This window comes from Nilaparvata lugens, chromosome 6 (genome assembly GCF_014356525.2).
Source record: "Nilaparvata lugens isolate BPH chromosome 6, ASM1435652v1, whole genome shotgun sequence".
NCBI lineage: Eukaryota > Metazoa > Arthropoda > Insecta > Hemiptera > Delphacidae > Nilaparvata > Nilaparvata lugens.
The window spans coordinates 37,679,876-37,696,935 of record NC_052509.1 but is presented as its reverse complement, the minus strand read 5'-3'; the positions used below and the strand labels follow the sequence as shown (position 1 = coordinate 37,696,935).

Sequence of the window (17,060 nt, the reverse complement as noted above, 5' to 3'; positions counted from 1 at the left end):
CACAATATTATATTCATGTTATTTAATGTTTTTGTCTATGTATTTCAATTTTTTGTATTTTACGAAGAATGAACTGAAAAATTATTGAACGATATGAAAATGAAATGCAATTCAAATATAGTAATAGGCCATTTTTTGTGTAAGGAAATACGGGTAAGTAATAATTTTCCCCCCTTACGATAACTTATCTCAAACCACCTTGACGAGCTAAGAAAAATGAGCTATGGTTGGAGAAGATACGATCATTATTCCACAATTTGAGTGTTAGATCCTTGAGATGTCTTTTTACACTATTCTCCACTATAGGAAATAATAGAAATTGAGTAAAGCATGGTTTTAGGAACCTGTATACTTGTAAGTTGAGGACGAAATAATGCCTAGAGGGATTTTGAATTATACTTTTAACGATCGCAATTGAAATATGTTATTGATTAAATACTGAAATTAATATTTTTTGAAAACTGTACCTCATTAATCATTGAGGAAAGGGAGTTGGGAATGTTACTCGAAATTCCATGATTTAAAATAGAGAATGATTTTTTCTGTCCGATGGTTTGTTTCTGATGCAAGTTGCAGGAAAAGGAATAGAAAAATTTGAAGTTTTTGGGACACTTTATTCAGCACAAGGAAATATAGCAAGGAAAAATTGGTTCTGAATTTCTTTTATGCATCCAAACAATATATTTCATATCAGAACTCCAATATATTTTACTAGCACAAATGTATGAAGTTACTGGACTAAACGCCGTTCTTTAATATTCTAGTGAGTGTCAGGTTAAGAAATTTTAAATTGATATTACTCGTATACTGTGTATTTAGCTGCAGAAAAACTAATTTGAAATTTAATTTGTTAACTTTTTAATCCACAGATTAAAAGCTCCCCAGCAAACAGACCAACCAGCACCTCAAAGAATGTTAACTGTAAAAAGTAAGTTTTATGATATCTATTTGAACTGTAATGAAAATATGTGATGCTATCAACACTACAAGGGCCAGACCATATCAAGCTTTAAGACGAGTGAGCAGAGGGCAGGAAGCGTTCCGATTTGCTGCTCATTGGATTGGCCACTGAAAATACGCTTATCAAAACATCTTAAATTTTCATAAGATTATTATCAGTTTGCATGGTATTTGAAACTCCTTTTTTGAATTTATTAGTATTCAAAGTATTAAAGTATCATAAGTTTTATTATTAATAGAGAAGAGTGAAAGAAATTTGTAGTGTGGTGAGCTATGTAGTTTTGATATCTCAGTAAATTTTGGAAGATGATATTAGTTATATCTATTAGATGGTTTGAAATCGCTTATCACAAAAATGTAATTGAACCAAAGTAATTAAAAAATAACTTTCAAATTAGTATCTACAGTAATTTCATGTAAATAATATATTGATTTAGATTAAGTTTTAGAGCAATTCTATATGATTGATCAGCACCACCAATATAAGCGTTGACAAAACATTGTTAAGTTATCTACGAACGTTTATTTACTAATGAATTTTAAACTCTTGAAGGGCTGTGACTTTTTTATTGAATCTATGAGTAGCTTCGTACATTCATTTTAATTTTACATTCCATATTTTTATATTTATAATTTCACAACAATTAATTCATCTAACAATCATTCCAGTATTTTTTTTCAACTAAAACTCATTGATTTTTTCAGCACTGTTGTGGATCGAACAAAGGACAATAGTTCAAGTGGAAAGCCGGCAATAACCTTGCCTGAATGTACATGCGATCAACGATTGAGTGGATCTAGGATTGATGCTTGTTTTACGTGAGTTTTTCTATGTCATCATTTCTCAGCTAGAAGTAACTTTGATGATTTCAAAATAATCATTCACTATTAGTCAATTATGTATATATTACTCTTTTACTTTGATTTTGATTTCCACGCAATCAAATTCTGTACTTTTAGATTTATTATATTTTTTACTTTCCTTGCCCTATTACCATAGGTAAGGAAAGTATTGCTTTCCGGAAAAAATTAAGGTACCCCAATTTTTAAATTTCTATACGTTTCAAGGTCCCCTGAGTCCAAAAAAGTGGTTTTTGGGTATTGGTCTGTATATGTGTGTGTGTGTGTGTGTGTGTGTGTGTGTGTATGAGTGTATGTGCGTCTGTGTACACGATATCTCATCTCCCAAATAAAGGAATGACTTGAAATTTGGAACTTAAGACACTATAAGGATCCGACAAGAACAATTTCGATCAAATGCAATTCAATATGGCGGCTAAAATGGCAAAAATGTCAAAAACAGGGTTTTTCGCGATTTTCTCGAAAATGGCTCCAACGATTTCGATCAAATTTATACCTAAAATAGTCATTGATAAGCCCTATCAACTGCCACAAGTCCCATATTTGTAAAAATTTCAGGAGCTCGCCCCATCTATGCAAAGTTTAATTTTAGATTTCCAATTATCAGGTCTCAGATATTATTTAAACGAAAACTTTTGAGCATGAAAATCTCTACAATTAATGTCCAGTAACATTTTCACCTAAAGTTGAAAATAGGCTTGAAATTTGAGAAAATGTGATTATTCAATTGCAATTTTTTGGCAACTGTTGATTATATTAAATCATTCACTATGAAGAGATAGCAGATCTCGTGTGAATCCAGCGTTATTGTCCTGTCACCAGCTGGCTCATATCTTTGAATAGTAGACTTGAGACGCGCGTGGACACTAGGTTCAGGTGATTAATTTTCATAACGGCAAGGTAAGTTGTGTGAGTGCGCCACATTAGATTTTTTCACTTATTATCTTATAAATTATTGTCTCTTTTGATCTTTGTAATTTTTTATTGTTAATTTTCCATTACTCTAATAAATATGTTTTTTCGACAGGTATTTCCATCGAACAAAGCTCATTTGTCCGAATAGGGAGAAAACTTATATATTTAGTGTATCGTTTTATCCGCTGTTAACATCCGAGTGCTCGAAAGCAATAAAGCCGAGAAAAAATATAGCAGAGAGGCGACATTCACAAGTTGAAAGCATAACTCGAAACGTTGATATATTTAAAAAGGATTTCATTATTTTCCCCATTGAAAAGCAGTAAGTAGTTCATTTCACCTCTTCAATATGATTAATACTATACATATGATTGATACCTATCGATGTTTGTTTTTCTTTTCTTCACATTGTACGAGGGTGATTTTTTAAACCTCCGATCACATATAATAAGGCATAGAAAAGCGGTATGGGTCGATTTTCACAGAGCTTTTACAGAGATTATTTACAGAGCATGATCGTTAATTTATTGTTGTCGAGATATAGACCCCGGAACCTGGCCGCCTCACTAGAGTCTCCCGCCAAGTGCTAGTTGCGTTATTTGCAATTATTTGCAGTTATTAATTATTGCAGTTTGCGTTATCCGTTTTTGGAAGCAATAGGCAATGATCCAGTATAAATCTAACGAAGAATTATTCAGGTTCATGCAGAAAACATCATGTTATGATATTGTTTGTGAATGATGTCTGAAAATTTAAGACGTCAGTTGAAATAACTTGCAGAATCGTGATCCATGACAACAAGCCAGCCTCACAGTGCTGGTGCAACCTAAAGGCTTCTCCAGTAGATCAAATGGGATGATTTCGATCATCCACCATACAAATCTGACTTTGCCACTAGTAACTTATACCTTTTCCCCAAACTAAAGACATGACTTTCTCAGAGTTCTCAAACTAACGAGGAACTCCAAAACAACGTCAAAGTCCTAAGCCCACTTAAATTCATTTGGCGGCAGAATTTTATGAAGAGGGTTTTGGTAGGCTGATCCACTGGTATGACAAAGACCTCAACCTTCACGACAATTATGTTTAAGTAAATATTACTGAAAAAAATATTCTATTATACATTCCTATTCTATTCATGGCCAATCGGAGGTTCGAAGTGACCTAGTATGTTTTACCTGATCAGATAGATTAATACTCATGCAAATTTATTTCTCAGTTTATCATATTTATCTTATTGCTCATTTTAAAGTCAAGATAACGGCCTGTAAGATTTTGCTAACTCTGATCTGAAATTAAAAATATTCACGAAGGTAGCGTGGATTTAACTCATTCTACTATTAAACATTTTTTTATTAGGGACTCGGTCAATCAGGGGCTTTTAACATGAGCTAGAAAATATAAGGGCACTTACCATCGTTGAAATTATTAAGCCCAAGAAGAACTGAAACTTGTCACCACATTATTTATAATTCACTGAAATTGTCACTAAGCTTTTACACATTTACTTCAACTAATTAATAATTTACTTCAACAAACATATCCCACGGAGAAATGATAGACCTTGCTATTACTTTCAATGAAAACTTATTCACAACATTTATTTAACATACAAAGATATACAATCGAGAGGCCCAAGGCTATCTCTCGATTTCAATCTGATTCGGCTCGGGGCTTGATTTGGACTGGTATACTAGTATGTTCCCTCTCCGCCAACGTGACGACTGCTCCACGTGGAATCAGAGCATAATTCCGTGGGAACAAGGAAATGCAAGTTTGAAACATTCCCAAATACTAGTGTATTATCCATCGCTAACGGAAATACAGTTCCGTCAGAATACCTCAACCCTGCATAGAATTGAATACTAACTTTCTTCCCAGACGCAAGTAATCAAAATCCTGATGTGAGAAACTTATTTTCCAACTGAAAAATAAATTTCTCACGATAAAAATTGACTCAGGAAATGCAACTAAATGATCACTATAGAGGCTCATTGATAAAGTCCTAATTCTACACTGTTCGGCATAAACCCAATCAGTAAAAAATCTCGAAGAACTAAAACTCATAATAGGCCTATGTATTATATCTTTTCCAATATCATCACCATTACACTATCTAACTATCATGTAACAAAACATGTTAAAACTAACATGCAACAAACATAGAATAGAATGATTTTTTATGTGATGACATGGCCAAATTCGGACAATAATGTCCACTATACTACTTATTCTCACAACATAAAGAATATCTATTAGTACAATTTAAAATAGCGAACACTAGCTTACTTATTTTTATTGCTTGTCGGATTTTCTTTGATACTTTACGTATGTGTAAAAATTAATCATAGTGGGCCAAGGGAAAGAAAACATTGAAAGGAAGTAGCAGTCAAATATTTGAGCCGCAAATATTTTCATATCTTAATGGGCTCATGGGTATTGTATGTTGTTTATGTATACATTTTTGGATGTTCAAGTACATGTACAATATATTGGTCCTTGAATTAATCAATGTAATCAATGTTCATCTATATTATAATAAAGGAAAGAACTGGATCAAGCACGTACGTTATAGGAAATTCACGAATGACGATGCATCATCATGTCTGAACTACTGGACTGATTAACTTGAAATTTTTTATATAGATTCTCAATTTACGGAGGATGGTTATAGGCCTATTTTTAATATAACAAGATCTCAGTAGGTCCAGTTTTTTCAATTTTTTAATTAGACACTTGATTGAAGATTGCATAATGGCGTTTTATGCTAATAACATCTTTTCAAGTTTGTATTTTTCAGTGGATATCGTTTTTTATCAATGCTGTCCATGGATCATTCTTTTTTGTTTTCAAAAATTCTGTTTCATCTATTTTGTTTGTTGTTTGTTTAACACTTGGAAATATAATTTGTATGAAAATGAATGAAGAATCAATGCTTTAGCAACTCAATTTGAAAGTACATCTTTTTTCCTATTTCAGTGGACACTGGTTGGTTGTTATTGTTTGTTTTCCTGGACTGACGGGTCCCGTCGAATACCAGCCAAAAGAACAAATAGAAAAGCACTCTTCTCCCAAGAAAAATTTGGTCAAAGATGAAGTGCAGCCGAGAACGTGGGTAGGAAAAGCTAGGAGGACTCGGTCAGGCTGTTATACTGTTTATAAGAAGAGGAATTCCAAAGAAGCAAATGACTGTGATACGGTGAGTCATCAATTTTTAATTTCCTTGCCCTATTACCATACGTAAGGAAAGTATTGCTTTCCGAAAAAAATTAAGGTACCCCAATTTCTGAATTTCTATAGGTTTCAAAGTCGTCGTCCCCTGAGTCCAAAAGAGTTTTTTTTGTGTATTGGTCTGTATGTGTGTGTGTGTGTGTGTATATGAGTGTATGTGCGTCTGTGTACACGATATCTCATCTCCCAATTAACGGAATGACTTGAAATTTGGAACTTAAGGTCCTTACACTATAAGGATCCGACACGAACAATTTCAATCAAATGTAATTCAAGATGGCGGCTAAAATGGCGAAAATGTTGCCAAAAACAGGGTTTTTCGCGATTTTTATTAAATGCATACCTAAAATAGTCATTGATAAGCTATATCAACTGCCACAAGTCCCATATCTGTAAAAATTTCAGGAGCTCCGCCCCATCTATGCATAGTTTCATTTTAGATTCCCAATTATCAGGCTTCAGATACAATTTAAACAAAAAATTTCGAGTGGAAAAGATTGAGCATGAAAATCTCTACAATTAATGTTAAGTATTATTTTCACCTAAAATAGAAAATAAGCTCGAAATTCGAGAAATGTGATTATCCAATTGCAAACTGTTGGCAACTCTGTTGATTCTATTAAATCCTATTATATTAAGCGATCAATTTCTGTATATCTGTTTATATTTTTATATATAGTTATTTGTGTTCAAGTTCTAGTCCGCCAGGTTCTAGTCCATTTCTCAATTTTCTTGATGGCTTCTTGCGCTTTACTTGTAGCTTCCTCATTAGTTTCTCCAACTGCTAAGACAGCTGTGTCATCTGCAAAGGTTGCAATAGTTTCATTTTCTGGCACAGGAAGATCGCTGGTGTAGAGCAGGTACAGAGTAGGGCCCAATACACTTCATTGAGGTACTCCAGCTTTAATTGGTGTTAGTCCTGAGTAGCTATCACCTTGTTTCACTCGGAAGAATATGTCTGACAGGTAAAATTTTAGCAATGAGGCATATTGCTGAGGTAAAACTTTTTGTAGTTTTTCAATTAGACCTACATGCCACACTTTATCAAATGCCTGAGCGACGTCTAAAAAGATAGCAGCACAATATTTTTTCTCTTCTTGAAACTTCTCAATTACATGAGTAATTCTATGGACTTGCTGAACTGTTGAATGTTTTTCTCTAAATCCAAACTGATGATCAGGAATGAGTTGTCTACTCTCTATCACATGTTTCAATCTGTAGAGCAAAACTTTTTCGAAGATTTTGGTCATTATGGGTAATAGAGATATGGGTCTATAAGATGATGCATCATGTGGTGGTTTACCTGCCTTGGGGACCATGATGACTTCAGCTCCTTCCATGACAGTGGCACATACTTCATCCTCAAAGCTGCATTTATTTGAACTGTGAGTTTTTCCAAAGTTCTATCTGGTAGGTTTTTCAGAACTTCACCAGTAATGAGATCATATCCTGGAGCTTTCTTACAACTGGTTGTCTTGATGATACTTATCAGCTCATTTGTTGTTAAGGCTGGAATCTCTCTCATATCCTGTGATATTCCCTTCTCATCATCTTCTACACCACCTTGGAATTGATGAGGTTGAAAGACACTTTCCAGGTATTCTGCAAAACGTTCAGCTTTCTGTTCGTTATTCCTTGCCCACTCATCATTAATTGTTTTGATTGGTGTTTCTTGAACTGACGGGTTTTTCAAGTACTTTGAAGCTTTCCAGAGTGAATAATCGGAGTTCTTATCTGTAGCAAGGTTTCTGAGATATTCACTGATCATATCATGCTTATAGCTACTGATACATTCCTTCAGTTTCTTAGCTAGAAAATTCAAATTAGTTTTATCCACTGGTGCTCTTGTTCGCTGCCACTTTTTCCTCGCTTCCCTCTTCTCATGGATAAGTTCCAATATGTGATGTGGATAACGTGAACCAGAAGACCTTGTTCTCTGTGTTGAATGTGGAGTGCTGTCCCAGGCTGCTTCTTGGATGTCCCTTGTGAACCTTTCAACCTCAGAATCCAACTGATCACAGCTAGTAATTTCTAGCTCAAAATCTATTTTTACACATAATAATTCTTGGAATGCTGACTAGTCTGTTTGCCTATTAACTAGCCTCAAATTACATTCTTTCATCACCATGGTTTCACCCACATTGAGGATCAATGCAGTATGATCAGAGCTCAGGTCTTCACAATCTTCTATTTCCATGTAGTTTAATGATAAATTCCTCATTACAAAGAAATCTATCAAATCTGGTAATTTATTTCTATCAGTTGGCCAATATGTGGGTCTATTTGATGACATTATTGAGCATTGCCTATCATTTATAGCTTGAAATAGCTGTCTTCCTTTTTGAGAGTTCAATCTTGAGAGTTATATGACAGTGAAGTCCTTAGGATACATAGTTTTTGAGTTTTATGCGAGAAACCAAGAAATGGTATCTTTAAACCACCCCCATCCCCTTAGCACAGTGGGTAGAGGTGGGGACTTTTGATATGTTTACCTCCTTACTATCCTGAACAGAACTGCGGGGTCAACAATTGTCTTCCTAACTTTTCCCTCTATAACCTTTCCTTGACTGGACTATATCTACAGCTGTTTCAGCCAAGGATGAATTATCATTTTAATGTCGTTCAGCGAGTTTTCCCAAGGATGAGACCTAGTGCAATCGAATCTTTATCATAAACCTACTATGTTCCAAATTTTGTGAAAATCGTTAGAGCCGTTTTCGAGATCTGTTAATTAACCAGATATATAAATACAGAAATTGCTCACTTAATATAATAGGATATTATGATTATTTCATTTATTTTAATGTTTTATTATAAAAGGTAATGTCTGTCAATGTTTCAAAAGGTAAAAAGCTTGATTGGTAGTTTGGCTTCTTTCTTCTAAATGCTAATATTCCGGTACCTATTATTATAAATGCTTTTATAACTTTATATTATTTAATTTAATAATTGATTATTAATTTTGATAATTTTATTTGCTAACACAGAGATCGTAACTATTAACAGACAAACACGTTGACCACGCATGCGCAACTATTGGTTAGTTCGACCTTGGAGCTTTCCAAGCTCGATCTCTGTTACACGCTCTTCTCTCGTTCCACTCTTGCTCCCCGGTCGATCATCAATCGCTCTGCTCGAGTGACGTTCGATTGCGGAGCAGAGCGAAAGTCTGTACGCACCTTTAGATTGTTCAACTTTTAGTATTCAACTCTTGAATTCTTGAATCAAATAATGCATCTTGAATTACCAATGTGATTAGATTTGTATTGATTATCGCAGTCATTTGCGGTTCATTGTTGATGTGTACGTTTTGTTTTTCAAAAGGACTCGAACAAAACGACCATTGGAAATATTAAATCTCCAACGAAGACCTCTGAATCGATTCTTGGACTTGATGATTGGACTTCTAACGGCAGTCAACCGATCAAGCAGTAAGTAAAGTGATTAATAAATAATTTTAGTTTATTTGTTTTCATAATAATGGAAACATAGGCTACATTTTTCAGGATGAACTTGATTATTCATCTTCACAGTATAAGTTTAATTATTTTTTTCTTTTGCTAGAAAATCAGAATAAATAATAGCCTACAGGGTCCGGAATAAAAACCTGACGATTTTCGAGGGATAATTAATTGAAGTGTGTTTCGTACAAGTAAAACATGTAATATATCAAATTAGAGATCAAATTTACAGTGAATTACATAGATTACTCATAAAGTTTTTTATTTGAAGATTATGTCATCCAAATGTTTTCTCTTACTTTTCACACACTCGCTTAACCTAATTCTAAAATTTTCCATTGTTCGCTCAATCATCACTATTGTGGAATTGCTTCAATTTCTCGTTGAATGAGTGACTTCCTTCAGTTCTGTGGATTATTGGCTGCCCAATAACAGTAATTTTGTTTATTAACAAATCCCGACAAGTGAAAATGTGCTTCGTCACTTGAAAGAATAACGGCATCGTGGTGGACATTTTCGAGAATGATCTCGCAAGCGGCTTTGCGATGTTCCCAATCATTTGCATTAAGTTGTTGCACTAACATTTTCTTATACGGATGGAATTTCAAGTCGGAATGAAGAATTCGTTGTACACTTCGATCAGAAATGGCTGTTTGGCTGCTGAACGTCTTGGAGACCGTGTAACAGCTACTCTTACCGCGTTAATGTTTTCAGGCGTTCTCACAGTCCATTTTCGTCCTGTTGGTCTCGTTTTGAAAGCATACCTAAAATTCTTTACACATAACAAGATCGTATTCCTACTTGGAACAGGCGCGTGTCGATTTAAATTGAAATGTCTGCGAGATAAACGCTGCGTTGAAATAACTCACTATTTTTAAAATAAGCTTCAATCACAAACTCTCGATGTTCACTTGACTATAACATACTGGCTACTGAATAGAAATGGTAACAATAGACCTGTCGATGTACAACATTCCCGCCTTTCCAATGACAGTGGTGCCATCATAACAATTAATACAAAATCGTCAATTAATATGCCGGTTCCTGTAGCAGTCATAACAATTCATAGTCTATAGTAGGTCATAGTCTAGTGGTACATACCACAGAACATAATAATAATTATATTTATTTCCACAAATCAAGAAAAGAACAAAATAAACAACTTATGCAAGTGTAAGAAAATAGCCAACTACTTATACACTGATAATGATAATGGAGTTTAATACTTAAAGGAAATTCATCACTTAAATATATTAAAAAGAAATAATAATACTGATAAATCTCCTCTCTTACCATCACTATAGAGTCATAAATAAAAAATATGTGGAAATAGTCATCCATGCAAGTTATAAAAATCACGTCCGCATGATGGAGTACAGTTAGAGAGCAATGCAGTTAGACAATGCACAAAACAGAGACAGAGAAAGCTGGCTGATAAAAATCAGGACCTCCTATATACTACCAGACCTGAACCTAGAAAAAAATGGCGGCCGTATGTGGTGGTCTTATAGAAATTCCTACTGAGAAAAAATCACTAATCAGCTGTTAGAGAGCGTCTCAGCTCGTCGAAATCTCAGTTCGTCTAGTTCCCGTTTAAAATATCATTGCAGGCCACCACATACGGCGGCCATTTTTTTTTTTAGGCGCAGGTCCGGTATATAGGAAGTCCTGTACAAATTCATCAAAGAAAATGGGCCCGTTCTGGGGTCATAAAATGTGGTAAATTGTCCAATTCACAATTTACCCGGTAAAAAGTTCTGCGTCCCATGGGAGGAATTTTGATAGATTCTGTACCAGAAACTTGTTCGAGTAAAACATTTCTGCTCCACAGTCGAAGGCTGGTAAATTGTAACAGTTCCAATTTGAAGATCTCTCGTTGGTCGATTGAATTGTTCTCCGAAGTTTTCCCTCAAAATGGCCATAGAATCGCGAGCTGTGTGGCATGTAGCGCCATCTTGTTGAAACCACATGTCAACCAAGTTCAGTTCTTCCATTTTTGGCAACAAAAAGTTTGTTAGCATCGAACGATAGCGATCGCCATTCACTGTAACGTTGCGCCCAACAGCATCTTTGAAAAAATACGGTCCAATGATTCCACCAGCGTACAAACCACACCAAACAGTGCATTTTTCGGGATGCATGGGCAGTTCTTGAACGGCTTCTGGTTGCTCTTCACTCCAAATGCGGCAATTTTGCTTATTTACGTAGCCATTCAACCAGAAATGAGCCTCATCGCTGAACAAAATTTGTCGATAAAAAAGCGGATTTTCTGCCAACTTTTCTAGGGCCCATTCACTGAAAATTCGACGTTGTGGCAGATCGTTCGGCTTCAGTTCTTGCAGGAGCTGTATTTTATACGGTTTTACACCAAGATCTTTGCGTAAAATCTTCCATGTGGTCGAATAACACAAACCCAATTGCTGCGAACGGCAACGAATAGACATTTCACGGTCTTCAGCAACACTCTCAGAAACAGACGCAATATTCTCTTCTGTACGCACTGTACGCATTCGTGTGGTTGGTTTAATGTCCAATAAAGTAAACTGAGTGCGAAACTTTGTCACAATTGCATTAATTGTTTGCTCACTTGGTCGATTATGTAGACCATAAATCGGGCGTAAAGCGCGAAACACATTTCGAATCGAGCACTGATTTTGGTAATAAAATTCAATGATTTGCAAGCGTTGCTCGTTAGTAAGTCTATTCATGATGAAATGTCAAAGCATACTGAGCAAATACTAATGCATGGAAATCATAACCTCAAAAAAATCAGAGCAAATACTAATGCATGAAAATCCTAACCTCAAAAAAATCACCCATTAGAATATTTGCGTGCAACAGCACCAGCTACTTGATTTGAATTCGTATTATTATTGCTTTTAATCATAAAATTAATTTAATAATTGAAATTATTATTATGATTATACACTACAGCTGCCTTTCTTAATTTACGCAGTTACTCTACGACTCTTTTTGTTGGAAATTAATTTCAAAAGTTCGCGCCAAAAACTTGAACCGAAGATCTGAAGTGGTGTTCCATGGGAACAACCATTCACGTGATCGGCAGCAGTCACGTGATGGAACAATTTACGAATTGAATTGGAACAATAATTTACTGTTCCCAGAAAGTACACAATATATGAAAAATCAATTTATTAATCATAATAATCTATTATTCATCACGCAGGACAAAAGAAAAACAAAAATAAATTATTACAAAAATAATACAGAATAAAAACAAAAATGAATAACAAAAAAAACAATAGATTACCAGAGTTTAGGAATATAACGGAGAAGAATAATGAGCCAGTCAATAGGAAACCATGAATTCAATTCAAACACGTTTTTTAACTATTAAGCAAACACTAAAACATCATTTAAGCACTATTTTAAAGTATGTAGTCCAATAAAATATAAAAGAAAAAGGAAAAAAACATTAATCAGTTTTGGTAAAGTTCAAACAATAGACCATTCATGGTTGTACATGGTTACAAGATCCTCTCGGGTAAGGCTTAGTAGCCATTTCGTAATAATAGATTTAAGTGACTGTATTCTATCACGAGACCTGAAAACTATTTTGATATCATTGGGTAGTAGATTGAGAAATTTCTGTGCAAGAAAAATAAATGATTTTCTAAAAAGAGTGCAGTTTGGCCTGACTCCTCGTAGATTGTGATTTACCACTCTTCTTGTTACATTGTATCACATTCATTTTATTATTCTATTTTTTAGAGAGTTCAAGGTGAAGAGCCTTGTCTTTCTGTTATTGACAATGTAATTTCTCAAATACCTTATATTTTTTGTTTCAATTAATATATATTATTTCTTATAATTCAATTTAAATATTCTTATAATGTCTATGTTTTATCATTTGATCCATATCTGATTGAATAACTCATTTTTAAATGAATCAAGTAAATTTATAAACTTTAGTTGAGATATTCTCTTGAACAAGAAATAATTTGACCTCCAGCACTTTCAGCTGATAACTGACTTCTCTTACCAATAAATTTAGGAAGTGACAACATTGTTAACTACATTAAATTGACAACCAATAAAATAAAATTAGTAACGCATTTATCACTTCTCTTAATTCCGAAGTCTTGTTGGACTAACTACAGATTTCTGTTTATGATTACACAATTTTTAAATTTTAATCAATCTTATTTGTTTCAGGCCTTGTATATTAGTGTTTGATTCTTCACCAAAACCTCGAAGAACAGAAGTGGTTGAAGTGATACGAGATTATCTCAAAGTCGAGTACAAAGTTAAACATGGTGAGGATAATGACTTTTCATCCATGAAATTCTGTAAACCCGAAGTGCCAACGCGTCAGGATTCAGCGTGCTGTGGGCTCTACATGTTGGTGTATGCTGACTCCTTTTTTAATGTAAGTAGAGAAAAATTCCATCAATAGCCTGCTATAGCAGAATATTGTTTTTATTTGTTGAACTTAGTTGCGATTGAGAAACAAAGTTTAATGCAATTGTACTTTAGCTTATGCGAGCGGCAGAAAAAAAATTTTACTGGTGATCTTTTCCAAAGTTTTTCGATTTGTATACTATCAAGCTAAGACATGAACACCTAAAGTTTGAATTAATCAAACAGATCACTTCAAATCTGGTAAGAGATAAATTCATTAAATTTCTAGTATTCATTTTTCATGATAGTCATTTCTATAGTTAACATGATATTGTGTAGCAATTCAAACTGTCACCATTCCTCGTAATTAACATCAATGCTTCCCTCAATGCTGCAATGCTCACTGTCGACAAAACTACAATTTTAAAGAGCTAGAAATTTTTTTTTATTCATTTATTTGTCTCATTCGTCTTTGAACTTTATAATTTCTCTCAATATCACATAAGTATCAATGCCAAAATTATTAGTGTTTAAATTTTGTTTCCGAATTCTGATTGGATATATGAGGAATCAGGTCAGCCAACTCATAGTTGTTGTGCATCAATAAAGCCGATCAGCATGCCGATAGGTGGTTTAAACCTTCGACCATGTATAGGATAGACAAGTTTGAGTCAAAGCCACGTCATCTTCTGGTATAACTGCAAGCCAAAGCTATAGGAACGTTCTCCGCTTTTGTAAATATGCTATTAATTATAATTAAAAATAATGGAATTATAAATTATTTCTCTAAATACGAGAAGTTCCTTATTGATAACATTATAAAAAGTTATGGAAAATAAAACTATTAATTTTACTTGAAAAGATATTAAAATGTATGTCTAATAAGTGTAAACAAATTACGGTAATCTTGAACAGACCTGCAGTATTAGATTACAAATTATGAGAATAAATTCCAACTCACGAATGAAATGATATTCCACTTTTATTCCTGGATTAATTTCAATTTTCATGAGCACGACTCAAGCTGGAAAACAGTATATTAAACGATTTTTTTTGCCATAGACTGACATCACTCGGCTATGGAGATGTTCCTTACAATACCTTTTTGCATGAAGATAGGGACGTCGTGTCCATTCTATACATGGTCGAAGGTTTAAACGGTGTTCAAGTTTGAACTCGTCTACTTTAGACGCAGTTTATCCGAGCATCTGCTTACATCCCAGTCCACATAAGTTCAGAAGCCTCTCAAGGCATCATATGTGGCGTCACACATTGGATTTGTTTAGTCGAAGGGAACAGTAATATAGTATGAAATGGGTATTATAACATACAAGCGTAATAAAAAGAATTTTGGTGAAAGAATATATAAAGAATAATCATAAATAAATAGATGAGTAATCGAAGGAATGGGAGAATTGTAGCAATAATTAATAATATTAACACTGTGCAAAGGCTAAAAAGACTTTCTACTGGTGATATTTTTCAATTTTTTTGGTTTTGTATACTATCAAGCTATCAAAATGAAAAAGTTCTCTAAGAAATTTTTGTCCGATCATTACTTTTTGAGATATGAGCGCATGAAATTTAAATTTTTGGGACAATTCATTTCAAATTCAGTAAGAGATAAATTTATGAAACTCTAAGGATATTCTTCATGGTATTGTTGAAAAACTACAATTTTCTGAAAATATCAATTTTTGAGAAAGTTATTAAATTTACCAAAAATAACTCGACAAAAAGTTTATTTTATTTTAGTAAATTGAATAACTTTCATGGATTTATCTCTTACCGAATTTGAAATTGAAATTTGAATTTGATCTGTCCCAAAAATTCAAACTTCATGCCCTCATATCTCAAAAAGAGTAATGATCGGAAAAAAAATTTTCCGAAGAATAATGTGTTCAAAGTTTGAAGCTGATTCATTATTAAATAGTTCAAAAGCTGTTGTAGAACATACAAACATACACACTGAGGGACAACGATTTTTGCCTTCAGTCAAAAATAGTCTTCATTAGAAATATAGTTGAATAGATGAAATCTGTTAATGTATCTCACCTCATTCATGTTTGATCTCACCTTTTGTCCCCTCCTTTTAGATTATAGTTTTAATTAAGGGTTTTCCCTATTTCTACAATCTACAGTAAAGCATTGCTTTTGCTTATATTTCTCCAATATTGATCTATCGATGAAATATTCAATCAATTGAGTTGAAATTTTTTTAAGAATGATGCTCGTTGCTGCATACAAATCTATAGGTTTTGCTGACAACGCCTGTAAGGATATGTTGAGATAAATATATTTTTCCATGTTACATTTTAAATTGATTATGTTAATATTATAGTGTTATGACAAATTAAGAAATTATTTGATTTTTGAACCGAATTGGCAGAATCCGATAGTGGACTACCGTCTTCCGATCAAGCACCTCGGCGACTGGTTTCCGCTGGAGACGGTGGCGAAGAAGCGCGAAGAGATCGACCGGTTCGTGCCGGATCTGAGTCGGGCGCCCTCGAAGCCGCTGGACAGTCTGGGCGCAGTGGCCGTGCTTGAGGACTGCAATACCAGCCAAGACGTCACCAACGATTTCTGCGGCTTCGATCTCGATCAGCCGTTGCACGGTCTGCTGAGTGCCGATCACCGCACCGACCATTTCCTCAACGACGACGACGACAATGCTGTCATGGATGTGATTGAGCGCCCGGTCACCCCCCGCCCCACCCCCACCCCTCAACTATGTGTAACGCTCTCTCGTTGTTCGGTCGAATACGTGTCTCCGCCTCTGAAGAAAAAGCGTGGACGGAGAAGAACTGCTGCTCCCAGCACTGCCTTGAAAACGCTGTCTACCGTCAAACGGAAAATTCTTGGGTCGGAAAAACCTATTGCCACCCGAAAAAGGATGGTAAACTCATCGTCAGCCACCCGCAAATCGACGGGAAATTCAACGTCTCTCCGGAAAACTCCTGGCTCGGTAAACTCAACATCTCCCAAGAAAGAAACGGCTGGCTTGAAAAACCCAACGTCTCCCAGGAAAACGGCTGTCTTGGAAAACTCAACCTCTCCCAGGAAAACGGCTGTCTTGGAAAACTCAACAACGTCTCCGCGAAAAACAGCTAGCCCAGAAAAATCCATAGCTACCCGGAAAACGACGGCTGTCCCGGAAAATTCGACAGCAGCTGCTAAAAAATCTTCAACGTCCAAGAAGAACGAGCCTGGTGAGTAGATATTGCTGTTATCACCATCAAAAAGTATAGTGACATGTTTAGAGTATAG

General features: G+C 34.8%; 1 protein-coding gene across 3 annotated transcripts in view; it reads left to right on the top strand.

Annotated features, from left to right (window-relative positions):
• The window catches only part of LOC111057578, a 70,485-nt gene that overhangs the window by 39,660 nt on the left and 13,765 nt on the right, over window positions 1-17,060 (top strand). For all 3 annotated transcript variants that reach the window (XM_039430730.1, XM_039430731.1, XM_039430729.1), the window contains exons 15-21: window positions 870-928; window positions 1,666-1,779; window positions 2,849-3,058; window positions 5,716-5,935; window positions 9,292-9,398; window positions 13,605-13,818; window positions 16,180-17,002. In XM_039430730.1, coding sequence (XP_039286664.1) covers window positions 870-928; window positions 1,666-1,779; window positions 2,849-3,058; window positions 5,716-5,935; window positions 9,292-9,398; window positions 13,605-13,818; window positions 16,180-17,002 — 1,747 coding nt within the window. The remainder of the gene's footprint in view (window positions 1-869; window positions 929-1,665; window positions 1,780-2,848; window positions 3,059-5,715; window positions 5,936-9,291; window positions 9,399-13,604; window positions 13,819-16,179; window positions 17,003-17,060) is intronic.